The sequence below is a fragment of the Camelus bactrianus genome, chromosome 12 (assembly GCF_048773025.1).
Source record: "Camelus bactrianus isolate YW-2024 breed Bactrian camel chromosome 12, ASM4877302v1, whole genome shotgun sequence".
Classification (NCBI taxonomy): domain Eukaryota; kingdom Metazoa; phylum Chordata; class Mammalia; order Artiodactyla; family Camelidae; genus Camelus; species Camelus bactrianus.
This window is the reverse complement of record NC_133550.1, coordinates 14,895,019-14,914,151: the sequence shown is the minus strand read 5'-3', so window position 1 is coordinate 14,914,151 and position 19,133 is coordinate 14,895,019. Positions and strand designations below refer to the sequence as shown.

Genomic DNA, 19,133 nt, shown 5'->3' with positions numbered 1-19,133 from the left:
CTCTGGCCAGGTCTTCTTAACTTAGAAGTTAAGGCGCCCCCATTTTAGTTGTATATCTACCATTTCTGTGAGCCTTCTTTGTGAAAGTCATTTGACCTTCTCTGAGACTCATTTCTCAACCTGGAAATACTGTGTTGCTACAAAGTCAACATTCTCTAAATGTTTGTTGACTAAATCAATGAATAAAAGAATGAGTGAAGTGGCTTGTCTAAGGCCTGTGCAAACTGTGCCTGAAGCCCACAGGCATCCAAGCAGCCGGTGCTCTATGAGCTTAGCACACAATGAAGATGGTCTCTCCCACCTCACACCCCTGCACTCACCGGCCTCTGCACTCTGCGCACTTCCTGGAGGATCTGCTTCTGGTTCTTCACGGAGCACAGGACCAGGGTGCAGACCACCACATCCATGGAGCCGTCCGCCACCTGGTACGTGTTCTCCCCGGCAGCCACCACGAAGCGCTCGAACTCCAGGTGTCGGTTCTGGGCAATGCTCTTGACCAGGAACTTCTCAAAGTTGGGGTTGGGGTCGATACAGGTCACTCGGCATCCAGGCGGGTAGAACTTGAAGTTGGCCCCAGTGCCGCAGCCCAGCTCCAGCAGGGAGAGCTTCCCGGAGGGGCCCGCAAATTCCTGCAGGTTGCTGAAGAGCTCCCGCTTCTTGCTCGCCATGTGTTTGTTGTACATCACAGTGAACCTTGCCAAGAAGTAGGGGAACCATTTTTTGCATATCCAGTTCCACACGCCCAGGAAGTTCAGCAGGTACATGGGAAATGCCAGGATGCAGATGGAAGGAAAGAGAAGGCGGGTGAGGATGGTCAATGGGCAGCGTGCAGGAAACTAAGCGAAGAACCACAGAGATGGGGGGTGGGGGGATGGGAGGGGGGTGGGAGTGGTAGTGTAACACCCTGTAGCCTCCCGGTAGTAGCGAGTCATCAAATGAGGGACAAATCAAAGGAAGTGGTGTCTTGAGTCCTAATCTCCTCTGGCGCCTATCAGCAAAGAGAAGGTAGGAATCGCCATGAGCAGATGTTCTGGTGCCACAGTTACATCAACAACAGCAACAACTCCCATTTATTTAAGTATATTTTCTGCATCATCTTCTTCAATACTTAAAAGGCCTCATGAGACAGACACAATTAATCCCCCATTTTACAGAAGAAGAAACTTGAGTCTCATAGAGTTTAGCTGTGAGGCCGTGTAGCTGGGAGTCAGCAGCTTGAGGCAGAGTCCCCGCCTTTCACCTGGTGCTGCATGGTGTCCCCGGAGACTGCTGACCTTTCAGGGAGAGCCACTGTCATGTGACTGAGACCAGAGAAAGTGCGTGCACAGGATGATCAGGTAGGGCATTTGGTCAGGACGGCCCCACAGAATGTTCTGGAAGCAGAAATAGCCATTCTCTTAAAGTCTGTAGAAACTTCTCTGAACTAGCCACTTCTGCCCACCTTTGAATATCTAGACCCTTGTCCACCTGTAGCTCCTTCCTGCCGCAGATGTAGAGGGGTTTCTCCTCTGCACCAGGAGAACACGACCCCGCCCCTCCACTCTTAACCCCTCCTCTACCCCACCCCCTCCCTCATTAATTAGTGCCCCCTCTCCTCTCATATTTAACATCTCTCTTTGTGGCCCGTTTGCTCCTCCACCAACCCACACGCTCAGGTCTCTTATCCTACAATAATCCTTTCCTGCAGTTTGCTTTCCGTTCAAGCTACTTTCCCATCTCACTTCCTCTTACCGCCAAACTCCATTAGAAATTGTCTCTTGCATGCATGGTTTCCACTTCCTCACCCCATTCAGACTTCGGCCCACTGACCTTTGGCTTCTAGCCCTCCAGCTCCAATAAAAGTGCACACAGACCAACGGGAAGGCAGTCGGAGGGAGGGGAGGGAGAACAAGAGAAAAAGGGTGACAGTGTTCAGAAGTGGTGGCTGCTGAATGGAATCCTATATCTGAAGAGGCGAAGGAGGTTGGCATTCAGGGCGCAGGTGGAGAGACAATTTGTTTTCAGATCCTGAAGGGAGAGAAAAGGATGGGTGGGGAGGTAAGTGTGGGCAGGGAAAAGAAGGTAAGAGCTTTGATCAGAGGGCTTTGATTCTTCTCAGTGAAGAAGAATGCTAAGGAACGACCGAGCTAAGCTGCTGAGTGGGTCATGTGCTTGCAGAGTGAGGGTGCCAGGGTGGAGAGGAACACCAGGAACCAGGTGCCAGAGTCCCTGGTGAGTGTGAGGGCGTGGCCAGGCGGTCGGGAGGTGACTGTGGGGCCCGCAAGGACCAGCGACACGGGAGGGGGTAGACATGGTATAGCTGATGGCATCGGGCTCTTACGATTTTTAAAAATTACAGTTATTTGGGCAAGAAATATATAAAGGTAAAATTTCAATCAGTATATAAAGGAATTTATTCTTTTCAACAGATAGCATTCCTCAGAATGTATGTAGCTCAATGCATTCAGTCACATCCCATGGATGGGCATTCATGTTGTTCCTGTTTTTCGTGAATATAAAATAATGGCGGCAGAGACCAGACGCATGTGTGCACTTTTGGTGAGAGCATCTGTAGGCTAAGTTCCTGGCAGTGGAAGAATTTGGTCAAGGACAAGTGTCTTCATTTGATGTGTTTTGTTTACTGAGGGTAAAGGCAAATGTCATTTATTTTGATAGCTACCACCAACTTGCCCTCTAAAGAGAATCTTGGCTTTTTTGCACACTGGGCATTTGACAATGGGCTTAAATTCATTGTGCCTCAGTTTCCTCTCTTCAAATGAGATAATAACATACACTGTTGCAGAGCGATTAGAACAGGGCCAGGAACACGGAAAGTCAGTACTACGTAAACACTGGCTGACAGTGTCCATGTCTGTTGCTCACTTTTCTGCTTGCATTGACTTTTCCTTGTGGATTTGTCTCTTCTGGAAAGTAGCCTGTTGGCCTGTCATATATGTTGCTTCCTTGTGTTTCATCATTTGACTTTGTTTTTAAAGTATTACATGCCGTGGGGAAATGTTAAATGGCTGTTGTTATGATTGCAATCATTGGAATTCCAAGATAATGAAAACAAATCATATCTTAAACATTTTTTTTTTCTCTAGGAGTCCAAGGACGTGTTTTTAGGAGATGGACAGTGAGTAATGGTTCTGAAAGCCGCCAGGAGCCAGAAGGAATGTCTCCCCGACCTCTTAGGAGAGGATCAGACAGTTCCATCTGCAAGGGCTGTAGGACCGTGATGTCTGGGCAGGTTTAATGAAGCCAAGGGGGCCTGAGGACCTGGGGCTGCTTGTTTTTCCATAGCTGGGTCCAGGCAGGGAGTGGAGGACGTGTGAGTGTGTATGGCAGTGTCACTTGCGCGCATGTGCGTGTGTGCGTACGTATGTGTGAGTGACAGAACTCTACAGAGATGGGAGTGAGCCTCTGGGGTAGGGAAGGGCAACTGGGAAAGGTTTGGGGGATGAATTCATCTCAAGCTTCTGCCCCTAATCCCCTAAGGGGGTCTCTGGGAGGCCAGCAGAGGCATGGGTTGGTGGGAGACTGAGTTCAGATGAACCACTGGATGGGGCACTCTTGTGGGCTGGGAATTTGGCCTCTCGGTGTGGACAGCACCTGGTGAAGCCTTCTGGGGGGGTATTTCTGTGTGCAGCCTGGCACTGAGAATGGGTTCCTGGTGCCAGCCTGGTAATAGAGAGCCAGGAGGAGACTGGGGAAGGCTGGAGACGCCAGGAACACTTGAGGGAGGGGATGGAGAGGCGAGGGGCGGATACTGGGTGGGTCTGGAATGGGGAAATGTGGCTGGAGGCAAGGCTGCGGCCCAGGCCTGAAAAGCCTGCAGACTTTGCTCCTTTGCAGTGTCCTCCCAGTCCCCTCTCCCCTTGAACCTGGGGCTTTTATCTCTGGTGGAGAAACTGTGGCCCAGGGAGGGGCAGTGACTTAGGGTTACCAGTAGTGGTCTGCCAAAGATTTCTCAGGCCAGGCTCCAGGGGAGCAGTAGTGGGGGGGGGGGGCGGGTTGGAGGAATTCCTGGCCTGGGTGGGAAGCAGCCTCTCTAGAGCAGATAAAGTGGGGGTTGCCAGTGCGGTGGCTGGTGGGGGCGGAGCAGCTCAGGGACCAGCTGTGGAACTTGGGTAGGTTTGGGGCGGGTGGAGGGCTAGAGGCTGGGGCGGGAAGTAGTGGGAAAAGAACTGAGGATGGGCGCTGATGGGTAAGGACGTTGGAGTGTGTGAGTGTGTGTGTGTGTTGTGGTACATATGTGTGTAGGTGCATGTGTGATGTGTCTATCTGATGTGGTATGTGTCTATCTGAATGACATATTGTGCGTGTGTGTGTGTGTGTGTGTGTGTGCATATGTGTGGGAATGATGTGGTGTGTACTTGTACATATGTTTATGTGTGTGTGTGTATGAATGTGTGTGTAAATGATAGTGTGCGGTGTGTGGAAGTTAAACAGTTGGTCTCTTTTGCCAGCTTGGGGGTTAGGGGCGGGGAGGAGCTGGTTCCCATGACTGCAATAGCCTGAGGCCAAATCTGTATGCTTTTTAAGCTACACCTGAGAATTCCAGGTTAAATTTCTCTCTCTCCTCTCTCTCTCACTCTCTCTCATAAACACAGACACACACACACACTCTTGAGCCAACACCACTGAAGTTCTCCTTGGGCATCCCTCGGCCCAAGGAGAGGAAGGGGAGGGGGCCTGGATCTCTCCTGAGGTCACTGAGAGGGGGCTGCTGCCCGTTAGTCTTTGTCTAACTGAAATGAAAACCAGGGATGGCATTCTGTCCCCACCCTCCTCCACCCAGGGTGCCCCCAAGGGCTTGGTCTGAGGTGACACCTTGCTAGCTCACTGGGTGGGGCTAGAGGACAGTCCGGTTGGCTGTCTTTTCCAAAAGCTCCTCAGGCTGCCCCTATAGCCGGGCGAAATGCGGACAGGGCTGGGCAGAGGGTGTGGCCCTCGTGGCTGGAGGCTACTGGGAAGCGAGGCCAGTGCTTAGCTGTCTTGGTCCAGCGGTCCCGGTTCCAGGACAACTTTTATCCCCATCTTGGGCTCAGTTTGAAACTGCTGGGAATTGTTTGGTGGTGGCTTCAGGTGGGGGAGATGATGAGAGCTGGGGACCTTTAAACAGCAAAAGGGCAGGGGTCGGGGGTAGGGAGGAGTGAGTGCAAACACAAGCAAGTGCATAGACATGCGTGCAAAAGTGTGCAAGTGTGTATCCAGACACACTTATGCCCCTGCCTCAGAATACAGACTCCTGCTTATAGAAATACGTTTACAGACATGCAAACACAGATGTAAACACATGTCTTGGGTGTGCACCCAGTGAAGTTCAGGACCTGCAGGTGTGTTCACAGACAAGTGTATAGACCTTCACATGTAGCGTCCCAAATACACACAGGTGTCCCCTTCTCCAGAGTCAAATAAAAAAATGGACAGGAATGTGATTTGGGGGTGGGGGGAAGTTCAGGCCCAGGGTAACCATTACCAGGGGCCTCTGGGCTTCAGATGTGTATTGGAGTGGGGCGGAGAGGGGCAAGAAGTGGGGTCATGCCCCATTTGGCCTAGTTTCTATATGGAAACGAGGTGGAGGGCCATGTGGCCAGGCAAACTAGCTAGGCCAGGCCCACCCTTGGGTCAGCTTACTCAAGAACTGAGCTGATGTCTCAAGGAGGAGCTGGACTTGGGAGGGATGCTGTCAGGGAATGCCTTTCTGGCACTCAGAAGCCTGGGGAGGGGACTAGGGGCTGAAACCTAGACTAGAACATTTGGTCCACCTCTTCTCCCAATCTTCTACGGCTTGAGCTTTTGCTCTAGTCCCAGGATTCTGGATATTCTTCACCCCTTCTCCAAGCTTCCTCCAGGAAGCTTTCCCTGATTGAACCTGTTTCGGATCGCCTGGGACCACTTGTCTCCTTCAGCTTTCTGCTTCGCCTGCATCAAAGGGTCTGGCGTCTACGGCCCTCCTCCCCACTCTAGACAGTTCCGGCTGGAACTGAAAGCCTGGGCTGCCTTGGAGAGGACCGCGCAGAGGGCGGAAACTCGGCCCCGGGAGGGGCGGGCAGGCAGAGAAAGGTGGCCGGCGGCCAGCCCCGCCCCTACCTGTGTAAGCTGATCCGGCCGCGTCTAGCTGATAAAAGGGGCCGAGTCCGCGGAGGTCAGCGAGTTCGGTCCCCTGTCGCCCGCCGATCAGCCCAGCCCAGCCCAGCCAGCATGTCCTTCCACTTCAGCTCCCGCTCCGCCGCCTTCCCGGGGCGCAGCGCCCAGGTGCGCCTGAGCTCAGTGCGCCCCGGCGGCTTCGCTAGCAGCAGCAGCAGCCTCTACGGCCTGGGCGCCTCGCGGCCGCGCGTGGCCGTGCGCTCGTCCTACGGGGGTCCCGTGGGCGCCGGCATCCGCGAGGTCACCATCAATCAGAGCCTGCTGACCCCGCTGCATGTGGACATCGACCCCTCCATCCAGCAGGTGCGCCAGGAGGAGCGCGAGCAGATCAAGACCCTCAACAACAAGTTCGCCTCCTTCATCGACAAGGTGAGCTGGCCGGCACTGCCTGGAGACAGGCTCCAGGCTCCAGGCCCCAGGCCCCAGCAGCCGCCTCGCCATGCCGCACGTGGGCCAGGCCCTGGGAGCGCTGGTGCCGGCTCTCTTTACGCCGGTATCAGGGACCATAACCACCCCAAGAACCCTATGGCTATTTTGTTCCCCTCAGTCTCCAACCCCTCTCTTCTAGCAAGCTGCCCAAATCGCCCTGCTTTTTCTTCCCGGAATGTGTGTCTGGGTCTGCCTGGCTGCCCTGGTGAGCTGTGTCTCCAGCTGGGGTTCTTGGGCCGTTTTTGTAATTTGAGTCAAGTTGGGCTCTCCAGATGCCAGGGCCAGGACTTCTTATTTGGGCTCCCCTCTCTAGAGAGGGGCTGTGGAGTCAGAGGTGCTCTCCACCCCCCAAGCTACTACCTAGCAGATGCTGGAAATAAAGAGCTGGAAGGAGGGAGGTTCCCAGACTCATCTGCCCCACCTATCTGGTCCTCCAGCCTCCTTTTGGTGGTAGGAAGTGAGATTATACCTGCTCTTGGAGATCTCATCTGGGGGCACTGAGGGGATCCCGGGGAAGGGTCATTTAAGAGATGTTTTCCCTAATTATTTAGGTCCCAAAGGGGTGAGGGATGGAGCTTAGGCGGACAGACTGGTGGAGCTGGACCCAAGAACTAAGGGCTAGCCCCACTGGGCCCCCCTGTCCAGGGCCTCCTCCTTGGGCATAGAGCAGGCTTTCCCTCTCCTGCCTTTGTTTACCCCTCCGCTTCCCTGGTCCCCCATATCCTCCTGTCTTTTACCCCTCGGACCGTACACATCCTTCAGATTCTGCTGCAGCCTCTGCAGGAAGCCCCGGGTTCCTCCCCTGCTGCTGAGCTGCAGCCCTGGGGCCTGCTGCCTGAGTTGCTGGTTTTGAGGAGACTTGCTTCCCACCACCACTCATACTGGGTGCTCCTGGGTGGTTAGGGACACATAACCAGGACTCATTTACATTACTTGATTAAAGCGTCCTGTCCTGAGGCTTTGTTGGAGAAAGAGGGAAGGGGAGATATTTAGAGAGGAAGAGATGAGGTCCCTCCCTGAAGGGAGAGGGGCCGAGTCAGGCTCAGGATGCAGACAGGAAGTGGGCAGCCCTTCAGACGGGGAGATGGAGACCATCACCTGTGATGTGATGGGGAGCAGAGGAGGGAGGAGATCCTAAAGCACAAGCGTGGGGACACATCAATGACCAGGTCGACCTGAGCCCTGGACACACTCGGAGACACTTGAGACAGAGAGTCCTGGAGGAGAGGCCTGTTCAGAGTGGGCTTCCTGGAGGAGGAGGTCGATGGCTAGGGGCACAGGTTGAGGGAAGAGCCAGTGGGAACGTGGGCTCTCCTGGGTGGCTGGAGACCCTCCAAACCCCGCTGTGGGTGGTGAGGTCTGCCCCTCAGCAGTTTTCTCCTCCCCGCCCCTTCTAGGTGCGGTTCCTGGAGCAGCAGAACAAGCTGCTGGAGACCAAGTGGGCGCTGCTGCAGGAGCAGAAGTCGACCAAGAGCAGCCGCCTCCCGGGCATCTTTGAGGCCCACATTGCCGGCCTGCGGAAGCAGCTGGAGACACTACAGCTGGATGGGGGCTGCCTGGAGGTGGAGCTTCGGAACACACAGGACGTTGTGGAAGACTTCAAGAATAAGTACTGCCCCTCCAGTGCGACCTGGGACATCTATGCCCTGGGCCAATGTGCCCCTCTCAGCTGACCCTCTGCAAATCCTCTCTGGGTCGGGGGTCAGAGGGTGGCAGCTGCTGGGTCTCCTGAAGGGAAGATCTTGACTAGGGAAGAGCTTGACTAACACCTTCCCTGCCTCTCCTCTCTCCTCTCTGTTCCTGGGGGCTATCTTCAAGTCCTTCTGGTCTTTTCTCCCAACTTTTTTACTCGCAGTGAAAATATCTCAGCCCGGCCTGATCGGCACTGTTTCCTTTGGGTGCCTGACCAAGGCCCAGGAGAGGGCAGGGCGGAAGGTGTCCTATGACAGATGGGCACAACTCTTAGATTATTCTAGAACAGCTCCATTTTGTTCTGGTGAGGAATGGGAGTCCAGAGTTTCAGGGGCTTGATCGAGCTCACGTTAGCAGATCACTGGGAGGGCTGGGGCTTGTTTTGTGGCCTCTGACTCCCAGGAGGAGACTTGGAGCCAACTTGGGATGGAAAGAAGGAGAGAGAATGATTACTGTGAGCTATGGCTGTGGGGGTGGGTCTGGCCTGGGCAGGAACTGGCAAGGAGGCTGTGAGGAGGGGCAGGGAGTGCAGAGGCTGGGAACACTGGGTTTTGAGGACAGACCTTTGAGGTGCCTGTTCTCATTGGACAAACACCAAAGCCTGAGGCTTGGCTGGGCATCCCTGCCGTGGGCACTCTGGGGGAATGAGTGAGTTCTGTGCTCTGCCTGGGGATGTATGACTAAGCCTGAGCAGGGACACTGGCTCTGCCTGGAGGTAGAACAAACAAAGGCCTCGGCAGGGAGTGCCTCCCCCTCCCCCTGGACTTCCCTAGGGCAACAGTCAACAGGATTAATCCTGCAGCAGGTGGAACCAGACAGGTGCAGGGCTGGGAAGTCCTGGGGCAACTGGTGAGCCCCTGCTGGCAGGTGTGCACGTGTAGGTGTGCATGTGTGCGCGCGCGCGTGTGAACATACAACTTCCCCCACACAGAGTGCTTTCCTGGGGGGCCAGGCTGAGCTCCAGGCTCAGGCTGAAGGAGGACCTGGAAGGGGATGCAGGGAAGGGTCCTGAGTGCAGCTACTGGGGAGCTCCTCTCTGCACACCTCTGGGCCCAGCGGCAAGGCGCCCAGGCAGGACAGACGGCCTCGCGGATGTTTTCACAGCTGTTCTAGAGGACGTGGGGGAGTGGGACTTTGGGAATCTGGGCTCCTAGAGGGCCTCTGCCTGCCCAAGCATCCTGCTCCCTACCGTGGTTGCCCCACGTTGTGCCTGCTACTACTTTAGCAGCTCGTGGGCACTGCTGAGTTCCTGTTCCAGACACCTTTTTTGAGTCATTAAATAAATCCTGGGTCAGGCCCACTGCTCTCTTGCTCTATTCCTTGCTTTGCCAAAGTCCTCCTATGGGCAGGCTGGCTCCTTGGGAGGAAGAGGGATGGGGGGTGCGGCTGTGGGAGTGGGGCTGGAGGCTTGGCCACCTAGTTGGGGCCTGATTCTTCCCCCTTCCTGAATCCACAAGGTTGCTCCTTCAGGCCCCTTCTTCACCCTCAGGGAGTGGGATTTAGTAGTGGTTAAGACGTGGGCTCAGGAGTCAGACTTCTGGGCTTCAAGTCTGGGCTTAGCAGGTTAGTGACTGGGCAGAGTACGCTGCCCCTCTGTGCCACTGTTCCTTTCCCTGCTGAGCATGGCACCAATGTTATAGGACTGTTGTGGGGATTAAATGAGCAAATGCATGGGTAACACGTAACAGTGCGGGCTCCGTATGAAGCGGTCCCTAAGCATGATTATTATTTGCCATCTCACTGCCAGTATACGCAGCCTTTTCCTTTAATTTGCATGTTCTCTGCTCCCCCACCCTCATCCCGTACCAAGACTCAAAGCCCTAGAAACAGCCATATGGAAAAGTCAGGGACATTTTGTTTCACAGCTGACACCTGTTTTCTCAGGTGTGTCACTAAGAAGGGGGTGAGGGCGGGGCAGGGCAGATGTTCACACCTGGATATGGGGGGTGGATGGAGGCAAAACTGCATCCGCACCACACTGCCCTCCTTCACTGCAGGTACGAAGATGAAATTAACCGTCGCACGGCTGCCGAGAATGAGTTCGTGGTGTTGAAGAAGGTAAGGGGGGCAGACAGGTAGGATGGGGGGGCATTGTTTGAAAACACATGGGACAAGGGACCACAGGCCTCTCGCCTGAGCAGCCAGTAGGGTCCTGTGGTCAAGGTCTGGCTGGGGTCTACAAGAAGGGAGTGATGGGCTTGGAGAACGACAGATCTGGGAGCCAGGCCCTACTAGTCCAGCCTGCCTCATGTGCGTGTATGTGTGTCCGTGTGTGTGTGTGCATATCTGTGTGTGTATTTGTGTGTGTGTGTGTGTGTGTCTGGGAAGTCACTAGACTTGTTTCTGGGCTTGGAGGGGTTAGAATTAAGATTATAGGATGGAAATGAGAAAGGGCAATTTCAACCCCGAACAAGGGTATGTTCTATCATGGTCAGAACATTTAATTGAAAATAAGCATGGCATGTGGTGGGCCTGCAATATTTGCTGAATGAGTAGGGTGGGCTGCCCTGAGGCAGAGTGAGTTCCCCATCCCTGGAGGTGTGCAAGCTGAGGTTGGAAGGCCTAAGGAATATCTGAGAGAGGCTTGACTTAAGATGCTGATTCAAAGCACACTCACTCTGTGTTCCAAGCCCACACACAGAAATGTAATCTTCCCCAGAGTGCTGGGTCCTTGGAGATTCAGGGATGAGTGGAAGTGAGCCCTCCTCCCAGGAGCTTAACCATGGGGAAGGATGACTAGCAGGGGCCTAGGTGTCACCTGGACCTGAGGTGTTACCTGTGGCCGGCCTGCCTCAGTGTCACCCAAGCAGCAAGCTCCATACTTAGGCTGGAGATTTTCCATCTCTGGGAGCAGTGTCCTCGAGTCTGAATGATTTCATGATCTCCCATTTGGTGAGAATTTGAAGCTCATAAAGTTAAAGTGATTTGTTCAAGTTCATGTAGCTCGTAGGTGGCAGAGCCAGGTGGGTGTGTAAACCATCAAAGCCTTCAGGAACTGGTGAAGTGCTAGGTTTGGGACTATCAGGGCTGAGAAGGCACCTCAGTCCTGGGGATGTGTGGTGATGGTACCTATCTCGCAGCCTGGGGCTTCCAGTGGAGGAAGCTTCCTGCTGTGGGCACGTCCCGCAGCCTGGAGGAGCTGTATATTTCTTGGTAGGGCAGTGGTCGGGGCTGGATGATGCTGGCTTGCTCCTGCCCCTGCTAAATGATTTGTGTACCGAGAACATGGTGACCCTCTACCTCTTCTCACCACCACCCCTCCCAGGATGTAGATGTTGCCTACATGAACAAGGTGGAATTGGAGGCCAAGGTGGACGCCTTGAATGACGAGATCAACTTCCTCAGGACTCTCTATGAGGAGGTGAGGACCTCAGGGGTGGGAGAGATGCTACGTCCTACATTTCCTAACCAGGGAGCCATCTGGTCCACCACTTGCCTCTGGGCCAGTCTGGGTGTGTGTTGGGCAGTTTACCCTGCTCTTTAATCTTTCTAATTCAGGAATCTATAGTGGGCAAGGAGTTCAGGAGGAGCTGAGGCAGCACAGAAGAGTGGAGTCAGTCAAAACTGGCCTTCTAGAGACGTGGGATGACCATTTGCCAGGGAGGGGGATTGGGAGGGGCAGAAAGGAACCAGGTGGATGTCAAGGGATCTGGGCAATGACAGGGTTCACAGGTGGCCTGGGTGGGTTGGCAGGGGAGCCTGAGTCAGGAGAAACTGGAGTGCCTGAGGGTTTACGCCCCCAACTCAGCCATTCTGTCTGTCCACCCCTCCCACCTCCTCTGCTGCTCAGCCTTGCCTTGCCTTCGGCTTCCAGCTCCTTTCCCTCATGTGGATTTAAAAACCTCTTCATCCCATCAGTGTGAGTCTCTGGCCTTGTGCAGAGGAGAGGGTGGCCGATCATCTGGTTGGTCTGGGACATAATTACACTTGAGGCTGATTACAGACTAGTTCTCATTTCTCTTCAGTTGAGTCTTGGCCTGAGCATCCTGCCTCCATTAGCCCTTCTGAGAGAATTTCCACATGTGTTAATTTCAGGGGCTGGCTCCTTGAGTCTGACTTTGGGTTCTCCTAGTCTCAGTGCAAGTCTTCATATGTTATATACGTGTGTGGGGGTGTGTGTATTATATACATGTATATGCAATTCTTTTCCTTTGAAAAGAGACATATATACTCATTGCAAAAAATCCAGAACATTAAGTAAAGCAGAAAATTGAAAACAGGCCTCCTATACCTACTCTTATCATTTTGGTGTCTACCTTTTCAGCCTTTTTCTGTGCATATGTTTACACTGAGACACAGAAATATATATTTTAATGAAACAGAATCAGTTGTTTTTTCATGTGATGATATACCATGCATATATTTCCTTGTCTGTAAATACAGCTGTATCATCAGTTTTAAAGGCTGCAGAGGGTTCCATTATAAGGTGGAATATGACATTTTACCCACCACTCATGATCGATCCCCTCACAAGAGACCTCACAGCCAGGAGCCACCACAGTTGACCACACTCTCTCACTTGTTTGTCTGCTGTGATCCTGCCAGACTCTTATTTGAGAAGTTGCTAACGGGCTCTTCCGGGAGCCAGGGCTGGGCGGAGCCATTTAACAGGTGCCTGGGCTGTGCCCCTTGCTGCCTGGGTACTCACTCGCACTCCGGCCTCATCTCCCTTTTTCTTGCTCTAGTGTGTGGGGAAGATCCTAGGATGGGAAGTGGGGGGTCCCAGGGTGGAAAGATCCCAGGGTGGGAACGGGAATGAGTTATGCCCCAGGTCCTGACATTCTGTTCTGTCCCTACAGGAGTTCAAAGAGCTGCAGTCCGAGATCTCAGACACGTCTGTGGTCCTGTCCATGGACAACAGCCGCTCCCTGGACCTGGACGGCATCATTGCTGAGGTCAAGGCCCAGTATGAGGAGATCGCCAACCGCAGCCGGGCCGAGGCCGAGACCATGTACCAGACCAAGGTGTGCTGCCACTGGAGGAATATTTTCTCTTCCTGGCAGGGTCCTCAGTGGTGGCTTCCCTTACTCCTCACTCAGTCCCAAGCCTTCAGGGCCTGGGTCCCACTGTGCTGACAGGCACCAAGGGTTAAGTCTGTGGTGGTCTCCAGTGTCCTGGGAAGAAGAGGAGGCGAAGTCCAGGTCCCTGCCCAGGGAGAGTCCAGCCTGATGGGGTAGGGCAGGGCAGAGGAAATGCACATAGATTAATAATTATTGTAACTAAAATTTGGCAAGTGTGCACAGTGCTAGGCAGTGTTTCAGATATTTTACCGGCACTGACTCATTTAACCCACACAACAGCCCTATTATGTGGGCACTATTATTATCCCCCTTTTACAGATGAGGATACTGAAGCACCTCGAGGTTAAGTTATTTGTCTAACTCCACACAGCTAGTGAATGGAGGAGCAGGGACTGAATCCTGGGTCCAAGGGCTCTGGACCAGGCAGGTTTAATCATTACATGCACCGTATGGGAGCAGGGCAGCTGATGGTGCAGGTGCTGGGGGAATGGGCAGCGGGGTGCTGGGGTAAACCAGTGTCCCGGGGGAGGAAGCCTGAGGGTTTAAAAGCAGCACAAAGGAATGTCTCTGCAGAGATAGGAAGTCATCCATGGTGCATGTGAGAACACACGTATGCCAATAAGGATACCCAGGTTTAGACTTTCTGTGTGACCTGCGGGCAGTCCTTTCCCTTCTCTGGGACTCATTCTCCTCATCTGTGAAATGGGTGGTGCTGATCAAGGGGTGAATAGGTGAGGATCTGAGACATCCAGTGACTCTCCAGCACTGGGACGTCATGGGCATGGGAAGAGCCCCGGGATCAATGGGGATGGGCCCGGGGAGTCATCCTTGTCCTTGTCGTGGCTGGGAGGAGACTGAAGCCCTGCCTCACCCCAATGTCCAAGAGTCCAGCCTCCTGGCATCGGGCAAAGCTTGCTAGGAGTCAGAGTGTCCCTCCCTGGGAAGATAAGCTTGGAGGGCTTGTCACTCAGAACCCGGGGCCTTCTTTGGGTGGGGAGAAGACGAGTCACCTGTAATCATGACCACCCCCGCCATCCTTCTCTGTGTGGCCTCTCCAGTTTGAGACCCTTCAGGCCCAGGCTGGGAAGCACGGGGATGAACTTCGGAATACCCGAAATGAGATTGCGGAGATGAACCGGGCCGTCCAGAGGCTGCAGGCGGAGATCGACAGCATCAAGAACCAGGTGGGCCCCAGCCCTCCTCCCTGAGGCATGTGAAGGGCAGCCAGCTGAGGCCAAGCTCAGGATGAGGAGCCAAAGGCTAGGGGCGAGGGTGTCAGCCCTGTCCCTACGGCCCTGGAGGCAGAGGCTGGTGCAGCTCAAGTCTCTCTGGCCCACGTGTGAGCTCCCCAGGACAAAACGTTCCTGGCCAGGTCCTGGCTTGACCGAAGGGAGGATAGGGGTCCTAGCTGGGCCTACAGCCTATGGAGGAAGCCTCAGGCTGGCTAGCCAGAGCCACCATTTGTTACCACACTGATACTGGGCCCTCTTCATGCACCTAGCTCTGGGTGCCATCCAGTGTCCCTAGAAGCGGGGGGCCGGAGGCAGCAGAGTCCCTCACTGTGGCTCGCAAGGCCCTGTCCCATCCACTGACCTCACTCCCCACCGCTCCCTCTCCCGCTGTGCTCTTGCTGCTTCCTGTATCTTCCATTTGCCAAGCATCTTCATGCTTCAGGGCCTCGGCACGCGGTGTTCCTGTCACCTGGAATGTGGTTCTCCCAGCTCCGTACGTGGCTACCCTCTTCTCCCCCCTGGGCTTTAGGACAGAAGACCTCTTCTCAGGGATCTCTCTCAGCAGTCTGTATGAGGTTCCCTGAAACACTCACTACTCTCTGAAATTTTCTGTCTTATTGACTACTGACTTACTAGGTAAGTCTTACTAATTAAGTATAAATAAGTATTGTCCCCCACCTCCACTGGAATATTAAAAATGCCTTAAGAGCAGGGACCCTGCTTCTGTCTGGTTCACTGCTCCTCCCTGCCCAGCACCTCACTCATGGTCGGGGCACAGGTTTCAGATAACAGACTGATGGGAGGATGTGCTGTGAAGCTGGGGTGGGGCACATTGATGAGGAAGGGTCCCCCAAGCCCTGGCCAAGGCATGGGGGTGGGAGGGCAGCGAAGCCAGAGCAGGGGTCTGCAGCGGGGAGGGAGAGAAGCCGATGGGTGCAGCAGCTTCAGAGGGCTAACTCTCAGGTGAGCCAGAGCCTGGGAGGTGGGGGTGATCTACCCAGAAGTGTCCTCCCCTTGGAGTCCGGCAGGCCTGTTTACATGAGGGGGAGGGCAGAGGCTGCCTCCTGGCATAGATGCAGGGCCATGAATCACCGGTGCAGCGAGCCCAGCGTCCAGGCCAGGAGGGGAGGCACAGAATAATAAATGACCATTTCCCAAATCCCTTGTCACATCTGGTTCTCCTCTCCCCATGCCAAGGCAGAGCCACACCCTGGAGCTGGGGGAGTCTACCACCATCAAGGGGCTCAGAGGCAGTGGGATGGCCCTGCCAAGGGGGCAAGAGTGTGACAGGGAAGGGCACCGACCAGTGGATGGGGGCAGAGGGCATCAGCCAGCCTCCTGGGGAGGATTGGGGGTGTTGGCAGCGAGGCAGAGTGCATGCACTGAGAGGAAAGGATCTGAGGGCAGAGGACAGTCATGAGAAGGAAGGAGGAGGAGCGCTGGGCTTGGGGATGGGGATGGTGGCCCTCTGAGCTGAACAAGAGGCCACCCAGGACTGGACAGGCTCTTCTAGTGGGGGACGGGCCACAGGAGAGGGAATAGTAAGGCGTGGCAGGAAGCTGCAGCTGCGGCTCAAGTCCATTGAGCATCATACCACCCCTGTCCAAACCTGGGGGACTATTGATCTGGGGTGTGACGGTTTCAAGCAGTGTCTCTATGCTCCAAGTCTCCCTGTTCTGGGCATGTTCCAAACTGGTTCCTGTTTTGAAGGTATTTTTGGTTCCGGTCAGCTACCTGAAATTTGGGGGCTAAATTAGGATCCCATAGACTTGGAGCTTCTCCAGCTAGGGGTTAAGGGTAGTGGGCATTTGTAAATCATAATAGCATTTATTTATAACAGTGATCATAATAGTGTTTATTAAACACTTACTGTATGTTAGACACTGTGCGAGGCCTTGTATATTATCTCATTTAATACTTTGCAGTATCCCTGTGAGGTAGAAACTGTGATTACTGCTATTTCAGAAAAGAGGAGACTGGCTTAGAAGGGTTGATTCTAAGATCACATGGCTTGTAAGTTGCAGAGCCAGAGTTGGAACCTAGGCATTAGATATCAAAACCCATGTCTTAAATCCTTAGGATTCCATGGTGCTTGGGGGAGTGGGCTGGTGCCAGTGAAGCCACTGTAAGCAAGTTGCCCACATGCTGACTGCAGGATGGGGAGGCAGGAAGGCCGTGACTGGCGAGGCCTGCCCCCTAGCTCACAGCTCCACTTCCGCCCACAGCGTGCCAAGTTGGAGGCTGCCATCGCTGAGGCTGAGGAGCGTGGGGAGCTGGCACTCAAGGATGCACGCGCCAAGCAGAAAGAGCTGGAGGCTGCCCTGCAACAAGCCAAGCAGGACATGGCCCGGCAGCTCCGGGAGTACCAGGAGCTGATGAATATCAAGCTGGCCCTGGACATCGAGATCGCCACCTACCGCAAGCTGCTGGAGGGCGAGGAGAGCAGGTGAGGACACAGAAGCTGGGCAGGGGATCCCTCTGGGGCTCAGTAGGGCCTGGGGCTTAACATCCCTCCATCTGCAAGCATTTCCTGCGTACACTCTTCGGCAGGGCACTGGGAGTGGGAGGTGTAGGGAGGGAACAGATGATGTTTGCTTATTGCCCTGGATGAGATGACTATTTAGATGGAAAGACCATATGGTGTAAAGCTTGGTGGGCGGGAAAGTTGAGGGGATAACAGCGCTTTTGGTGTGTGTGGCCATTAGCAGGGTCATCTTATCTGATCCTCAGAACACATTCAGGTGAGCAAGTCAGGTATTCCTGAGTCCCTAGTTTACAGAAGGAAAACTGGTTAGTTTTATTAATTGAGGGGACAGGGCCAGTGTGCGGTCAAGCTCTGCTGATTCCTGGTTCTAGTGGCGTCAGGCTGCTTCTCACTACATGACTGAGTGCTAAGTCCCGTGGTATTGCCCTATCCTGGTGGAGAGGTGAATTTCCCCCTGTCCCTAGAGAGATCTGCATATTCACCTGAAGCCTGAGACAAGGCTGGACTGGGCTAGTCTTACAGGAAATTTTTCATGAGAGCCATGGAACCTCTGAAGTTGGGTCTTCATACTTACTGTGATTGGTTGGTTGACTCATTTGGTCAACAGACAAGGGGCCTGGAAGCTTCCTAGCATCCCCATCTCTTGCCCTTAGTTTTTCTCCGCCCCTTTCCTGGACTTAGGGCTGCTGGAGACAACTGGACTTCCCTCCCTCCCTCTGCTAAATGGAGACCTCCTTTACCCCTCTGCAGAGTAAACGCATCTGGAAGGTCGAGGGCTTGGTGTCAATGGGGCTGTGAGTCAAAAAGCAAATGTATCCAGCTGTCTGGAGTGGATTTTTAATTTCCAGTGCAAGACTTGTTTCAGCCCCACAGGCTGCTGAAAGCCACTCCACCTCCCTCCCCTTCTCTCCTCAGTCCAGGCTGGAGCTGAATTCACTCAATCAACAATTCACTAATTATTTCCACACACATTAAGTAATTCCTGTGTGCCAGACCTCATGCTAGGGACTGGAGATGCAGGAATCAATAAGCTACAGCCTACTTTGAGAATTTTATGGTCCAATCAGGGGAGGCAGCCATCCACATAAACAATGAAGGTGGCTGCTGTTGACCAACTCCTGAGTGCCAGGGCTTTAGGTAAGTTATGTTATTTAACCATCACAAACAACCCTGTGAGGTCAGTACTGAGTTAGGTGAGGAAATGGAGGCTCCGAGACACTCCCCAGGTCATGTAGCCAGTAGGCAGGAGGGCCGAAGTGAACCCCCCTCCCTACTCCTCACTCATTTTGTAACAAGGCTGAAGGAAGGCTGGGCATGTGGAGACAAAGCAAAGGAGCATCAGTGCTGCCTGAGGCCTGGACAGAGGGGTGTGGGAGTTCTTCCAGTGCTGAGGCCCTCACAGGTCTTTCCTCTGCCCCCAGGTTGACCGGAGATGGAGTGGGAGCCGTGAACATCTGTAAGTTCTTGGCTGTGGGCCCGTCCCCTCTGCTGTGCAGACTAGGCTGGGTCTGTAGGATGGCACATTGGCCTGAGGGCCTGGCCTTGTGGCGGCCGGGAGCCTCCTTCCCTTTGACAGTTTTCAGTAGGGACCCTTACGCTCCCATCCAGCCAGGCAGGCTCAACAGCCCAGGGGAGCCGTGCAAGAGGGCAGGGTGGGGCTGGGGGCAGCGTGGACCAGAGGCTCACCACTGTTGGAGGCTCCTTCTGGGCTGGCCCTGGCTGTTGTGGGAAGGGGAGGTGGGTGGGGGGAGGAAGATGGGCAGCTGCGGCAGGAGGGTGGGGCCTCGGGTGGTGGGCCTCACTCTGATGGAGACCTCCTCCCTTCTCACTCAGCTGTGGTGAATTCCACTGGCGGTGCTGGCAGTCGGCTGACCTTCGGAGGAACCATGGGCAACAATGCCCTGAGATTCTCCAGTGGCGGAGGGCCCGGGGCCCTCAAGACCTACTCCATTAGGACCACATCTGCTACTGGCAGGAGCACCCTCAACTGAGCCCCGGGAGTGGGAGACCCTTACCCTGACCCCATAGTTACAAGACAAGTCCCATCCCTGGTCCCAAGACTGCAAGGCAGTCTGAAAAATGATGTCAGAATAGCTTCCAATAAAGCAGCCTCTTTCTGAGGCCTGGGCCAGCCCCAGCTCA

At 54.3% G+C, this 19,133-nt stretch overlaps 2 protein-coding genes across 3 annotated transcripts in view; one reads left to right on the top strand and one right to left on the bottom strand.

The window, feature by feature from the left end:
* Nucleotides 1-1,868, bottom strand: part of LOC141579379 (thiol S-methyltransferase TMT1A-like) — a 15,822-nt gene extending 13,954 nt beyond the window's left edge. The window contains exons 1-2 of one of the 2 annotated variants that reach the window (XM_074374837.1): nucleotides 1,732-1,868; nucleotides 321-1,373 (exon numbers count right to left, since the gene is read on the bottom strand). In XM_074374837.1, the coding sequence (XP_074230938.1) occupies nucleotides 321-764 (444 nt within the window). In that variant the 5' untranslated portion in view covers nucleotides 765-1,373; nucleotides 1,732-1,868. Of the gene's footprint in view, nucleotides 1-139; nucleotides 1,374-1,731 lie in introns of those variants that run through there. The other variant, XM_074374838.1, reaches the window with a different exon arrangement.
* KRT7 (keratin 7) lies at nucleotides 1,847-19,133 on the top strand. Its single transcript, XM_010964330.3, has 12 exons — nucleotides 1,847-1,962; nucleotides 2,099-2,211; nucleotides 3,084-3,115; nucleotides 5,791-6,501; nucleotides 7,959-8,170; nucleotides 10,251-10,311; nucleotides 11,519-11,614; nucleotides 13,053-13,217; nucleotides 14,333-14,458; nucleotides 16,732-16,952; nucleotides 18,413-18,447; nucleotides 18,825-19,133. Exons 4-12 carry the CDS (start codon nucleotides 6,187-6,189, stop codon nucleotides 18,980-18,982), a joined length of 1,389 nt encoding a protein of 462 aa, XP_010962632.2. The 5' UTR covers nucleotides 1,847-1,962; nucleotides 2,099-2,211; nucleotides 3,084-3,115; nucleotides 5,791-6,186; the 3' UTR covers nucleotides 18,983-19,133.